This window comes from Leptodactylus fuscus, chromosome 1 (assembly GCF_031893055.1).
Source record: "Leptodactylus fuscus isolate aLepFus1 chromosome 1, aLepFus1.hap2, whole genome shotgun sequence".
Classification (NCBI taxonomy): Eukaryota; Metazoa; Chordata; class Amphibia; order Anura; family Leptodactylidae; genus Leptodactylus; species Leptodactylus fuscus.
The window spans coordinates 2,133,092-2,147,161 of NC_134265.1; the positions used below are offsets into that span (position 1 = coordinate 2,133,092).

Below are 14,070 nucleotides of genomic sequence, written 5' to 3' on the forward strand. Positions count from 1 at the left end.
GCTTAGTGGTTACAGTCTCTGAGGAGCACAAAGCTTAGTGGTTACAGTCTCTGATGGGCACACAGCTTAGTGGTTACAGTCTTTGAGGAGGACACAGCTTAGTGGTTACAGTCTCTGAGGGGCACACAGCTTAGTGGTTACAGTTTCTGATGGGCACACAGCTTAGTGGTTACAGTCTCTAATGGGCACAGAGCTTAGTAGTTACAGTCTCTGATGAGTACACAGCTTAGTGGTTACAGTCTCTGGTGGGCACACAGCTTAGTGGTTACAATCTCTGATGGGCACACAGCTTAGTGGTTACAGTCTCTGATAAGCACACAGCTTAGTGGTTACAGTCTCTGATGGGTACACAGCTTAGTAGTTACAGTCTCTGATGGGCACACAGCTTAGTGGTTACAGTCTCTGGTGGGCACACAGCTTAGTGGTTACAGTCTCTGAGGGGCACACAGCTTAGTGGTTACAGTCTCTGATGGGCACACAGCTTAGTGGTTACAGTCTCTGGTGGGCACACAGCTTAGTGGTTACAGTCTCTGATGAGCACACTGCTTAGTAGTTACAGTCTCTGATGGGCCCACAGCTTAGTAGTTATAGTCTCTGATGGGCATACAGCTTAGTGGTTACAGTCTCTGAGGGGCACACAGCTTAGTGGTTACAGTCTCTGGTGGGCACACAGCTTAGTGGTTACAGTCTCTGATGAGCACACTGCTTAGTAGTTACAGTCTCTGATGGGCCCACAGCTTAGTAGTTATAGTCTCTGATGGGCATACAGCTTAGTGGTTACAGTCTCTGAGGGGCACACAGCTTAGTGGTTACAGTTTCTGATGGGCACACAGCTTAGTGGTTACAGTCTCTAATGGGCACAGAGCTTAGTAGTTACAGTCTCTGATGAGTACACAGCTTAGTAGTTATAGTCTCTGATGGGCACACAGCTTAGTGGTTACAGTCTCTGGTGGGCACACAGCTTAGTGGTTACAATCTCTGATGGGCACACAGCTTAGTGGTTACAGTCTCTGATAAGCACACAGCTTAGTGGTTACAGTCTCTGATGGGCACACAGCTTAGTAGTTACAGTCTCTGATGGGCACACAGCTTAGTGGTTACAGTCTCTGATGGGCACACAGCTTAGTGGTTACAGTCTCTGGTGGGCACACAGCTTAGTGGTTACAGTCTCTGATGAGCACACTGCTTAGTAGTTACAGTCTCTGATGGGCCCACTGTTTAGTAGTTATAGTCTCTGAGGGGCACACAACTTAGTGGTTACAGTCTCTGATGGGCACACAGCTTAGTGGTTACAGTCTCTGATGGGAACACAGCTTATTGGTTACAGTCTCTGAAGGTTATACAACTTAGTGTTTATAGTCTGAGGGGCACACAGCTTAGTGGTTACAGTCTCTGAGGGACACACAGCTTAGTGGTTACAGTCTCTGATGGGTATACAGCTTAGTGGTTACAGTCTTTGAGGCACACACAGCTTAGTAGTTATAGTCTCTGGTGGTCATACAGCTTAGTGGTTACAGTCTCTGATGAGCACACTGCTTAGTAGTTACAGTCTCTGATGGGCCCACAGCTTAGCAGTTACAGTCTCTGAGGGGCACACAGCTTAGTGATTACAGTCTCTGGTGGGCACACAGCTTAGTGGTTACAGTCTCTGGTGGGCACACAGCTTAGTGGTTACAGTCTCTGATGGGCACACAGCTTAGTGGTTACAGTCTCTGGTGGGCACACAGCTTAGTGGTTACAGTCTCTGATGGGCATACAGCTTAGTGGTTACAGTCTCTGATGGGCACACAGCTTAGTGGTTACAGTCTCTGATAGGCACACAACTTAGTGTTTACAGTCTGAGGGGCACACAGCTTAGTGGTTACAGTCTCTGGTGGGCACACAGCTTAGTGGTTACAGTCTCTGATGGGTATACAGCTTAGTGGTTACAGTCTCTGATGGGCACACAGCTTAGTAGTTACAGTATCTGAGGGGCACACAGCTTAGTAGTTACAGTCTCTGAGGGGCACACAGCTTATTGGTTACAGTCTCTGAGGGTTATACAACTTAGTGGTTACAGTCTTTGAGGCACACACAGCTTAGTGGTTACAGTCTTTGGTGGGCACACAGCTTAGTGGTTACAGTCTCTGATAAGCACACAGCTTAGTGGTTAAAGTCTCTGATGGGCACACAGCTTAGTAGTTACAGTCTCTGATGGGCACACAGCTTAGTGGTTACAGTCTTTGGTAGGCACACAGCTTAGTGGTTACAGTCTCTGATGGGCACACAGCTTAGTGGTTACAGTCTCTGATGGGCACACAGCTTAGTGGTTACAGTCTCTGATGGGTATACAGCTTAGTGGTTACAGTCTCTGATGGGCACACAGCTTAGTGGTTACAGTCTCTGATGGGCACACAGCTTAGTGGTTACAGTCTCTGATGAGCACACAGCTTAGTGGTTACAGTCTCTGATGGGTATACAGCTTAGTGGTTACAGTCTCTGGTGGGCACACAGCTTAGTGGTTACAGTCTCTGATGGGCATACAGCTTAGTGGTTACAGTCTCTGAGGCACACACAGCTTAGTGGTTACAGTCTCTGAGGGGCACACAGCTTAGTGGTTACAGTCTCTGGTGGGCACACAGCTTAGTGGTTACAGTCTCTGATGGGCATACAGCTTAGTGGTTACAGTCTCTGAGGCACACACAGCTTAGTGGTTACAGTCTCTGATGGGCACACAGCTTAGTGGTTACAGTCTCTGATGGGAACACAGCTTAGTGGTTACAGTCTCTGATGGGCACACAGCTTAGTGGTTACAGTCTCTGATGGGCACACAGCTTAGTGGTTACAATAGAAGTTGCAGCCTTTGATGAGCACACAGCTTGGATTTGAACCCTGATTCTGCGACTATATGATGGTTCTTGTTCCTCATGCTGGAGACTCTCTGGTTCCATTACTGTATCTTATCAGCAGCTGCCTATGTCATCTCTTCTGTAATCTTGCAGGCCATCTGTAGTGGCTACAGTTACGCTGATGCCTACTGTCGGAGTGCAGAGAAGAGATTCCCTGTAGAAAATCTGCTCAGAAAACCAGGAAGGGACCCAGTCACACGTATCCCCACATATCTAGATGTCCAGCACACACTGAAATGGAAGACGTTTGACACTGAACCATTCGACAGCACATCAAAATACAGTTTCCGGAATTGTCTGGAAGGTAAAAGTCAAAAATGAATCAAGTGATCATCCTCTGTTCTGTAGGTCATGGCACATGGCTGCAGGTGATTTGTTATAATAGCGAGGCACAAGCTGATTCCGAGCAGCCTATGGTGTGCACCTTGTTATCTATCGTAGAGATAGGAGAACCTTGTGAGATTTGTTTCGCAAATACCTGTGAGGTTTATCCATCTGTCTTATGTCATTCTGGAATGGAAATGATATCATAACACTCTATGGTAGAGATGGGAGAACCGATCCGTTCCCAGCCGGGTTCAACCTGAATATTTCAATCTGCTAGATATTAACAAAACTGAATAAATGGAGATTTGTCTTAGACATAGATATATATAGTCCTAGGAGCCCTGACAGTGTCATACACTATGTATTATAGATATATATAGAGTCCTAGGATCCCTGACAGTGTCATACACTATGTATTATAGATATATATAGAGTCCTAGGATCCCTGACAGTGTCATACACTATGTATTATAGATATATATAGAGTCCTAGTAGTCCTGACAGTGTCATACACTATGTATTACAGATATGTATAGTCCTAGGAGCCCTGACAGTGTCATACACTATGTATTATAGATATATATAGTCCTAGGAGCCCTGACAGTGTCATACACTATGTATTATAGATATATATAGTCCTAGGAGCCCTGACAGTGTCATACACTATGTATTATAGATATATAGTCCTAGGAGCCCTGACAGTGTCATACACTATGTATTATAGATATATATAGTCCTAGGAGCCCTGACAGTGTCATACACTATGTATTATAGATATATATAGTCCTAGGAGCCCTGACAGTGTCATACACTATGTATTATAGATATATAGTCCTAGGAGCCCTGACAGTGTCATACACTATGTATTATAGATATATATAGTCCTAGGAGCCCTGACAGTGTCATACACTATGTATTATAGATATATATAGTCCTAGGAGTCCTGACAGTGTCATACACTATGTATTATAGATATATATATAGTCCTAGGAGTCCTGACAGTGTCATACACTATGTATTATAGATATATATATAGTCCTAGGAATCCTGACAGTGTCATACACTATGTATTATAGATATATATAGTCCTAGGAGTCCTGACAGTGTCATACACTATGTATTATAGATATATATAGTCAATGGAGCCCTGACAGTGTCATACACTATGTAATATAGATATATATAGTCCTAGGAGCCCTGACAGTGTCATACACTATGTATTATAGATATATATAGTACTAGGAGCCCTGACAGTGTCATACGCTATGTATTATAGATATATATAGTCAATGGAGCCCTGACAGTGTCATACACTATGTATTATAGATATATATAGTACTAGGAGCCCTGACAGTGTCATACGCTATGTATTATAGATATATATAGTCAATGGAGCCCTGACAGTGTCATACACTATGTAATATATATATATATATATATATATATATATATATATATATATACAGTCCTATGAAAAAGTTTGGGCACCCCTATTAATCTTAATCATTTTTAGTTCTAAATATTTTGGTGTTTGCAGCAGCCATTTCAGTTTGATATATCTAATAACTGATGGACACAGTAATATTTCAGGATTGAAATGAGGTTTATTGTACTAACAGAAAATGCGTAATATGCATTAAACCAAAATTTGACCGGTGCAAAAGTATGGGCACCTCAACAGAAAAGTGACATTAATATTTAGTAGATCCTCCTTTTGCAAAGATAACAGCCTCTAGTCGCTTCCTGTAGCTTTTAATCAGTTCCTGGATCCTGGATGAAGGGATTTTGGACCATTTCTTTCTACAAAACAATACAAGTTCAGTTACGTTTGATGGCGGCCGAGCATGGACAGCCCGCTCTCAAATGATCTGAAAACAAAGATTGTTCAACATAGTTGTTTAGGGGAAGGATACAAAACGTTGTCTCAGAGATTTAACCTGTCAGTTTCCACTGTGAGGAACATAGTAAGGAAATGGAAGACCACAGGGACAGTTCTTGTTAAGCCCAGAAGTGGCAGGCCAAGAAAAATATCAGAAAGGCAGAGAAGAAGAATGGTGAGAAGAGTCAAGGACAATCCACAGACCACCTCCAAAGAGCTGCAGCATCATCTTGCTGCAGATGGTGTCACTGTGCATCAGTCAACTATACAGCGCACTTTGCACAAATAGAAGCTGTATGGGAGAGTGATGAGAAAGAAGCCGTTTCTGCACGTACGCCACAAACAGAGTCGCCTGACGTATGCAAAAGCACATTTGGACAAGCCAGCTTCATTTTGGATGAAGGTCCTGTGGACTGAGGAAACAAAGATTGAGTTGTTTGGTCATACAAAAAGGCGTTATGCATGGCGTCCAAAAAAAGCTGCATTCCAAGAAAAACACTTGCTACCCACTGTAAAATTTGGTGGAGGTTCCATCATGCTTTGTGGCGTACGTGTGTGGCCAATGCCGGCATCGGGAATCTTGTTAAAGTTGAGGGTCGCATGGATTCCACTCAGTATCAGCAGATTCTTGAGAATAATGTTCAAGAATCAGTGACGAAGTTGAAGTTACGCCGGGGATGGATATTTCAGCAAGACAATGATCCAAAACACCAAAGCTCCAAATCCTCAGGCATTCATGCAGAGGAACAATTACAATGTTCTGGAATGGCCATCCCAGTCCCCAGACCTGAATATCATTGAACATCTGTGGGATGATTGGAAGCGGGCTGTCCATGCTCGGCGACCATCTAACTTAACTGAACTTGAATTTTTTGTCCAAAATACCTTTATCCAGGATCCAGGAACTGATTAAAAGCTACAGGAAGCGACTAGAGGTTGTTATCTTTGCAAAAGGAGGATCTACTAAATATTAATGTCACTTTTCTGTTGAGGTGCCCATACTTTTGCACCGGTCAAATTTTGCTTTAATGCATATTGCACATTTTCTGTTAGTACAATAAACCTCATTTCAATCCTGAAATATTACTATGTCCATCAGTTATTAAATATATCAAACTGAAATGGCTGTTGCAAATACCAAAATATTTAGAACTAAAAATGATTAAGATTAATAGGGGTGCCCAAACTTTTTCATAGGACTATATATATATATATATATATATATATATATATATATATATAGTCCTAGGAGCCCTGACAGTGTCATACACTATGTATTATAGATATATATAGTCCTAGGAGTCCTGACAGTGTCATACACTATGTATTATAGATATATATAGTCCTAGGAGCCCTGACAGTGTCATACACTATGTATTATAGATATATATATAGTCCTAGGAGTCCTGACAGTGTCATACACTATGTATTATAGATATATATAGTCCTAGGAGCCCTGACAGTGTCATACACTATGTATTATAGATATATATAGTCCTAGGAGCCCTGACAGTGTCATACACTATGTATTATAGATATATATATAGTCCTAGGAGCCCTGACAGTGTCATACACTATGTATTATAGATATATATAGTCCTAGGAGCCCTGACAGTGTCATACACTATGTATTATAGATATATATAGTCCTAGGAGCCCTGACAGTGTCATACACTATGTATTATAGATATATATATATATAGTCCTAGGAGCCCTGACAGTGTCATACACTATGTATTATAGATATATATATAGTCCTAGGAGCCCTGACAGTGTCATACACTATGTATTATAGATATATATAGTCCTAGGAGCCCTGACAGTGTCATACACTATGTATTATAGATATATATAGTACTAGCAGTCCTCCCTTGGTGACTCCTGAGGTCCAATCTTATGTCTTAGTTCTCACCCTGGGCCTGTGATAGTGACCAGGAGTGTGGAAGACCCAAGAGGACACAAGATGACAGAAGTCGAAATGTGCAGAAATGTGTCAGTGTTTGTTGTGTTTCTTCTCATCTCCTGGACCTCTTCTTACTTCCCTATAGTGTCTCAGAAGACCCCTGAATATAATACTGATTTGTGGGTTTCAATCCCTAAAAGATTCAGTTAAAAGCAAAAAACGTTTAGGAAATTTTTTGCGGAATTCTGTTTATTCCCAACCAGATCTCTCATCTCTCGCTCTTACACTGATGATACATTTTCCTCTTCTGCTCTTTCAGGATTCTTGAACCCTATGGATGGGAAGAGTGAGGATGAAAACATGCACAATATGTTCCATGATTATATTGGAGGGACGATGGCTCAAATCCCAATATCTGGCAATGACCCCATCTTTATAATACACCATGCCTACATAGATAAGTAAGTCATTGACTATTGTCTGATAATTGTTTGCTACAATGTATATAATAGGTAACGGATTGTCTTACAATGTTACATATCTTCTCCTCAGATAATAATTCACTCTTTAGCATATTCCCTCCTTTCTTACTCTTCACAGTCTTCCATCTCCAACCCATCAAGTACATCTCCTGATTTCAGTGTTAGCCAATATGCACTTGGAATGTAGAGATTCCTACAATAGGTTCCTGGTAATACGTTGAATAAAAGTCAGAGGTCCATAACGTTCAACCTATAACCAACAGTTTTGACCCATAGAAAGGTTTAAAAAAAATCCTGCAACTGATAACAATTTCCCATGTCAAGGAGAATATTTCCATTTCACCTCCAAATCCGGCAATCAGTATAAAGCTATCAACTATCACCTTGTCTTCGCTAAAAGTAAAAACCTGTAGTATTTTTCCATTCCGACAGTGCTGGTGAAATATTATCTTCTCCAGAAATAGTGGATGTCCTCTTGTCACTGGTCTAGGTGTAGAGGACGTCCCCTTGTAACTATCACTGGTCTAGGCAGGGCCGCTGATAGGCCAGTACTACTGGCGTCAGGGACCCGGTCAAATTTAAAAATGGGGGCGGGGCACGGTTTTGGCCCGCCACCGTGTGCCGGCCCCCTGGCGCTGGCAGCAGTCATTGTATGTCCTGTTTCAACTCAGATCTGCGTCCAGAGGACGCAGATCTGAGTTGAACACATATGCGGCTGAAGCGAGGAGCTGTGTCAGCTGTGTCAGCTCCTCGCTTCGCCGCTGCCGCCTCTCTCGGTGACACATATGCGGCTGAGCTGGGTTCCGGCTCAGCCGCATATGTGTCAGCGATAGAGGCAGCAGCGGGGAGGCGAGGAGCTGACACAGGTCAGCTCGCTTCAGCCGCTGAAGCGAGGAGCTGACCTGTGTCAGCTCCTAACTTCGCCGCTGCAGCCGGCTACCCGGCAGTGTAGACGCGATGTGATAACGTCACATCGCGTCTACAACTGTGCGCCAGTAAGAGAGAGAGGCACGCAGAGAGCAGCGGGGGAACGAAGGAGAAGGTAAGTGTAATGTGGAACGTGAAACTGGGGGCAGATGAAGGAGAGGACGGCATGACACTGGGGTCAGAGATGGAGGAACATGAATCTGGGGGCGGAGATGGAGGGACATGAAACTGGGGTCAGAGATGTGAGGACATGAATCTGGGGGCAGAGATGGAGGGGACATGAATCTGGGGGCAGATATGGAGGGACATGAATCTGGGGGCAGAGATGGAGGGACATGAATCTGGGGGCAGAGATGTGAGGACATGAATCTGGGGGCAGAGATGTGAGGACATGAATCTGGGGGCAGAAATGAAGGGGACATGGATCTGGGGGCATTGATGGAGGGGACATGAATCTGGGGGCAGAGATGGGGGACATGAATCTGGGGGCAGAGATGGGGGGACATGAATCTGGGGGCAGAGATGGGGGACATGAATCTGGGGGCAGAGATGGAGGGACATGAATCTGGGGGCAGAGATGTGGGGACATGAATCTGTGGGCAGAAATGGAGGGACATGAATCTGGGGGCAGAGATGTGAGGACATGAATCTGTGGGCAGAAATGGAGGGGACATGGATCTGGGGGCAGAGATGGAGGGACATGAATCTGGGGGCAGAGATGGAGGGGACATGAAACTGGGGTCAGAGATGTGAGGACATTAATCTGGGGGCAGAGATGGAGGGGGGACATGAATCTGGGGGCAGAGATGGAGGGGACATGAATCTGGGGGCAGATATGGAGGGGACATGAATCTGGGGGCAGAGATGTGAGGACATGAATCTGGGGCAGAGATGTGAGGACATGAATCTGGGGGCAGAGATGTGAGGACATGAATCTGGGGGCAGAAATGAAGGGGACATGGATCTGGGGGCATTGATGGAGGGGACATGAATCTGGGGGCAGAGATGGGGGACATGAATCTGGGGGCAGAGATGGGGGACATGAATCTGGGGGAAGAGATGGAGGGGACATTAATCTGGGGGCAGAGATGGAGGGACATGAATCTGGGGGCAGAGATGTAGGGACATGAATCTGTGGGCAGAAATGGAGGGACATGAATCTGGGGGCAGAGATGTGAGGACATGAATCTGTGGGCAGAAATGGAGGGGACATGGATCTGGGGGCAGAGATGGAGGGACATGAATCTGGGGGCAGAGATGGAGAGGACATGAATCTGGGGGCAGAGATGGAGGGGACATGAATCTGGGGGCAGAGATGGGGGGACATGAATCTGGGGGCAGAGATAGAGGGGACATTAATCTGTGGGCAGAGATGGGGGGACATGAATCTGGGGGCAGAAATGGAGGGACATGAATCTGGGGGCAGAGATGTGAGGACATGAATCTGGGGGCAGAAATGGAGGGGACATGGATCTGGGGGCAGAGATGGAGGGACATGAATCTGGGGGCAAAGATGGAGGGGACATGAATCTGGGGGCAGAGATGGAGGGGGCATGAATCTGGGAGCAGAGATGGAGGGGGCATGAATCTGGGGGCAGAGATGGAGAGGACATGAATCTGGAGGAAGAGATGGGGGGACATGAATCTGGGGGCAGAGATGGAGGGGCCATTAATCTGGGGGCAGAGATGGGGGGACATGAATCTGGGGGCAGAGATGGAGGGACATGAATCTGGGGGCAGAGATGGAGGGGACATGAATCTGGGGGCAGAGATGGAGGGGGGACATGAATCTGGGGGCAGATGAAGGGTGTATATGAAGCTGGGGGAGAGACGGAGGGGGGACATGTAATTTACGGGTGACTAGGAGGATTATACAGTGTGCGGGCAAATGGAAAATTATTGAGAGGGCGGAGTCAACATAACAGTGGGTGGGGCTAAATTTCCCGCGCCGCACATTTTGTCCCTCTTTTGGTTCTTCAAAAGTTGAGAGGTATGGGTACAGGGGGCAATGGAAAAATGTTAGAAGGTGGACGGGGGGGATTGTTGGGACATCGGGTGTGCGGCACTGCGGAGAGGGAACTGGGGCAATAATATATAATATATAAGTTTTTAGCTGGAGAATAATAATGATGTAGGCCGCTATGTTACTAGCATAGCAGCCTGTTTGGGGGTGGGACTTTCACATTAAAGGAGTGTTCACATTGTGTTTTTGGCCTCCCTTGCCGGGATACGTTGGTAACCAGTCACAATCAGCTCCCCACTTATCCCTGCACGGAGAACTGCAGGCCCCCCTTTTTTTTAATGGCCAGTTCTTCATGCAGGGATAAGTTGACAGCTGATTCTGACTGGTTACCAACGTATCCCGGCAAGGGAGGCCAAAAACGCAATGTGAATAAGCCCTGAGGATTTATTAGGAGGCTCTTATAGATGGTGTTGGCTCTCTATAGGCGCGGTCACACGGAGCAGATTGTACCTGCAAATAGAATCTGATTAAGCCTCGTAATGCTGCTAAATAAAGGGAAATGTAATACAGAATTGGTGTGACGCAAAATACGGGAGTTTTAAAATGGCGGGGTTGGGGGGGTTGGGGGGGGGGCCCAGACACTTAGGCTGTATGGGGCCCCAAAATTCCTGATGGCGGCCCTGGGTCTAGGTGTAGAGGACGTCCCCTTGTCACTGTCACTGGTCTAGGTGTAGAGGACGTCCTCTTGTCACTGTCACTGGTCTAGGTGTAGAGGACGTCTCCTTGTCACTGGCCTAGGTGTAGAGGACGTCTCCTTGTCACTGGCCTAGGTGTAGAGGACGTCTCCTTGTCACTGTCACTGGTCTAGGTGTAGAGGGCGTCCCCTTGTCACTGTCACTGGTCTAGATGTAGAGGGCGTCCCCTTGTCACTAGTCTAGGTGTAGAGGACGTCCCCTCGTCACTGTCACCGGTCTAGGTGTAGAGGACGTCCCCTCGTCGCTGTCACCGGTCTAGGTGTAGAGGACGTCCCCTCGTCGCTGTCACCGGCCTAGGTGTAGAGGACGTCCCCTCGTCGCTGTCACCGGCCTAGGTGTAGAGGACGTCCCCTCGTCGCTGTCACCGGCCTAGGTGTAGAGGACGTCCCCTCGTCGCTGTCACCGGTCTAGGTGTAGAGGACGTCCCCTCGTCGCTGTCACCGGTCTAGGTGTAGAGGACGTCCCCTCGTCGCTGTCACCGGTCTAGGTGTAGAGGACGTCCCCTCGTCGCTGTCACCGGCCTAGGTGTAGAGGACGTCCCCTCGTCGGTGTCACCGGTCTAGGCGTAGAGGACGTCCCCTCGTCGCTGTCACCGGTCTAGGCGTAGAGGACGTCCCCTCGTCGCTGTCACCGGTCTAGGCGTAGAGGACGTCCCCTCGTCGCTGTCACCGGTCTAGGCGTAGAGGACGTCCCCTCGTCGCTGTCACCGGTCTAGGCGTAGAGGACGTCCCCTCGTCGCTGTCACCGGTCTAGGCGTAGAGGACGTCCCCTTGTCGCTGTCACCGGTCTAGGTGTAGAGGACGTCCCCTTGTCACTGTCACTGGTCTATGTGTAGAGGACGTCCCCTTGTCACTGTCACCGGTCTAGGTGTAGAGGATGTTCCCTTGTCACTGTCACTGGTCTAGGTGTAGAGGACGTTCCCTTGTCACTGTCACTGGTCTAGGTGTAGAGGACATCTCCTTGTGACTACAACATCATATATGACAGGACACGTGTCCATAATGAATCACTCATTCTCTTTTCTCTTCTAGGCTGTTTGAAGTGTGGATAAGGAAATACAACGCCACACCAGAAATGTATCCAGAAAATAATCATCTGGGACACCAACCACTAGAGTGCGCCATGCCCTTCTTCCCTTGTATGACCAATAATCATTTGCTGCAGCCGTCTACAGTCTTTGGATACGAGTACACGCACATGGATCTCACTGATATAGGACAATCCTAGGCCTCATGTTAATCTGTACATGTGTTATACTGATGTGATATGTGACGGACTCCAGACTAACGAATCACTTTAGACAGATACTGACTGGAGATGAGCAAATCAGTTAATTACTAATTATTCAAAAATCATATTTGTCCAATTATTCACAGCGTGTATCTCACGAGATTCACCAATCAGTAGTAATAAGGCTCAGTAATTAGGGGGGCAGAGTCATCGCACGTGTGGATGGCAGCATCTCGATAGAGCTCCTGCTAACCAGGCCGCAGGGACACCATTCTGAGCCTCCCGGACCGGCAGAAATGGTCAAGATTGGAGGGAACAAGCAGGGGGAACCTCCTAGTACCCCCAAACCCACAAAAACCCAGAGCGACCTGCAGAGATTTGTAAGAAAGAAGATGGGTCACTCACCTCACAGCGGTCCCAAGATGGCGCCGGCAGAGATGCATGAAAGGGAGACGGCGGCGGCAGACTCAGGAGCGGAGGAAGAACAAGCTGATGCTGGTAATATGGGGATTTCCCGTTCTTTCCTACAGAAGGTCTTCTTTGAGCCCCGTAATGGGCGAGTTAGGCGCTATAAGGTGGGACCTTTTATCTTTGAGCTCCAGAGTGCAAGTGCTTGAGGATACGTATACAAGTGTTAGAGACCACTCGGAGACGGTGACTGAACATCTCCATCATCATGGGGAACTGCTCGATAGGTCCATGGCCCTTATAGAGGACCAAGAAAATAGGAGTAGGCAGAAAAATATCCACAAGGTCTCCCTGAAACATGTCTACCGGAAGACCTCTCTAAAATGGCGGAGAAGTTGTTTATAGATCTCCTGGGCGCTGATAGATCGTCCTCCTTTACTGTATAAAGAATCCTCCGTGCTCTCAGGCCCAAACCGAAGCAAGGGGAGTCACCGCGTGATGTGGTGTGCAGTTTACTCTCTTATGTGGACACTGCTGCCAAATTTTATTTGACGATGTGGAGATTGCTCTATATCAAGACCTTGCACCATCTATCCTGGCGAAACGCCGTCTACTTAAGCCATTGCTGGAGGAACTCCGCACACGCGATATACCATACATGTGGCTCTACCCGTTCGTCATTGCTGTAACCCAAACGAGTGGCAGTGCACTCACCTAAGGATCTCCACCTAATATGGTCACTCCTGGCCATGGATCTGATTGACATCCCTTCTTGGCTGCCATCGCAGATGTCCCCAACCCTTCCAGAGCTTCCTGCGCTGACAGCCGGGTCGGTCTCTAGAAGGTTCCAATACCCAAAGGCGAAGAGGTCCGCCTGAAGGATGAGACAGGCGCTTTCCCAGCAGTGACTTTGTACTGGTCCGTTCATGGGAACAGGTTGTATTATGATTTGGCTCTGGCGTCTCTCGCAGTACCCTCGTATTTCAACAATTTATTTTTCGATTGCTTCACTTGAAATACATTGATTAGACGTTTGTACACCAGTCTATAATAATATCTTACCGGGATAATAAATTTTCACGCATTAGTCTGTTTTATCTGCCGATACTTCCTTAACGTTGCCTTTTTAGCTCTACAGCTCTTTCCTTCCCCCTCCCTTGCCCCTCCCTTGCCCCCCTCCCCCTTACAGTACAGTCTGCCGTTTCTAACTTTGGTTTGGAAGGAATATGCAAATCAGTCTCCCAAGATGTAAACAGGGAGACAGTGCCTCTGTTATGCTGCCCTCTATAGGAAGCACCCTGAACATCA

At 46.7% G+C, this 14,070-nt stretch overlaps 1 protein-coding gene across 2 annotated transcripts in view; it reads left to right on the forward strand.

The window, feature by feature from the left end:
- Positions 1-13,849, forward strand: part of LOC142197054 (tyrosinase-like) — a 35,915-nt gene extending 22,066 nt beyond the window's left edge. For both annotated transcript variants that reach the window (XM_075267086.1, XM_075267095.1), the window contains 3 exons: positions 2,982-3,192; positions 7,317-7,458; positions 12,156-13,849. In XM_075267086.1, the coding sequence (XP_075123187.1) occupies positions 2,982-3,192; positions 7,317-7,458; positions 12,156-12,351 (549 nt within the window). In that variant the 3' untranslated portion in view covers positions 12,352-13,849. The remainder of the gene's footprint in view (positions 1-2,981; positions 3,193-7,316; positions 7,459-12,155) is intronic.
- The last annotated feature ends 221 nt before the right edge of the window (positions 13,850-14,070 follow it).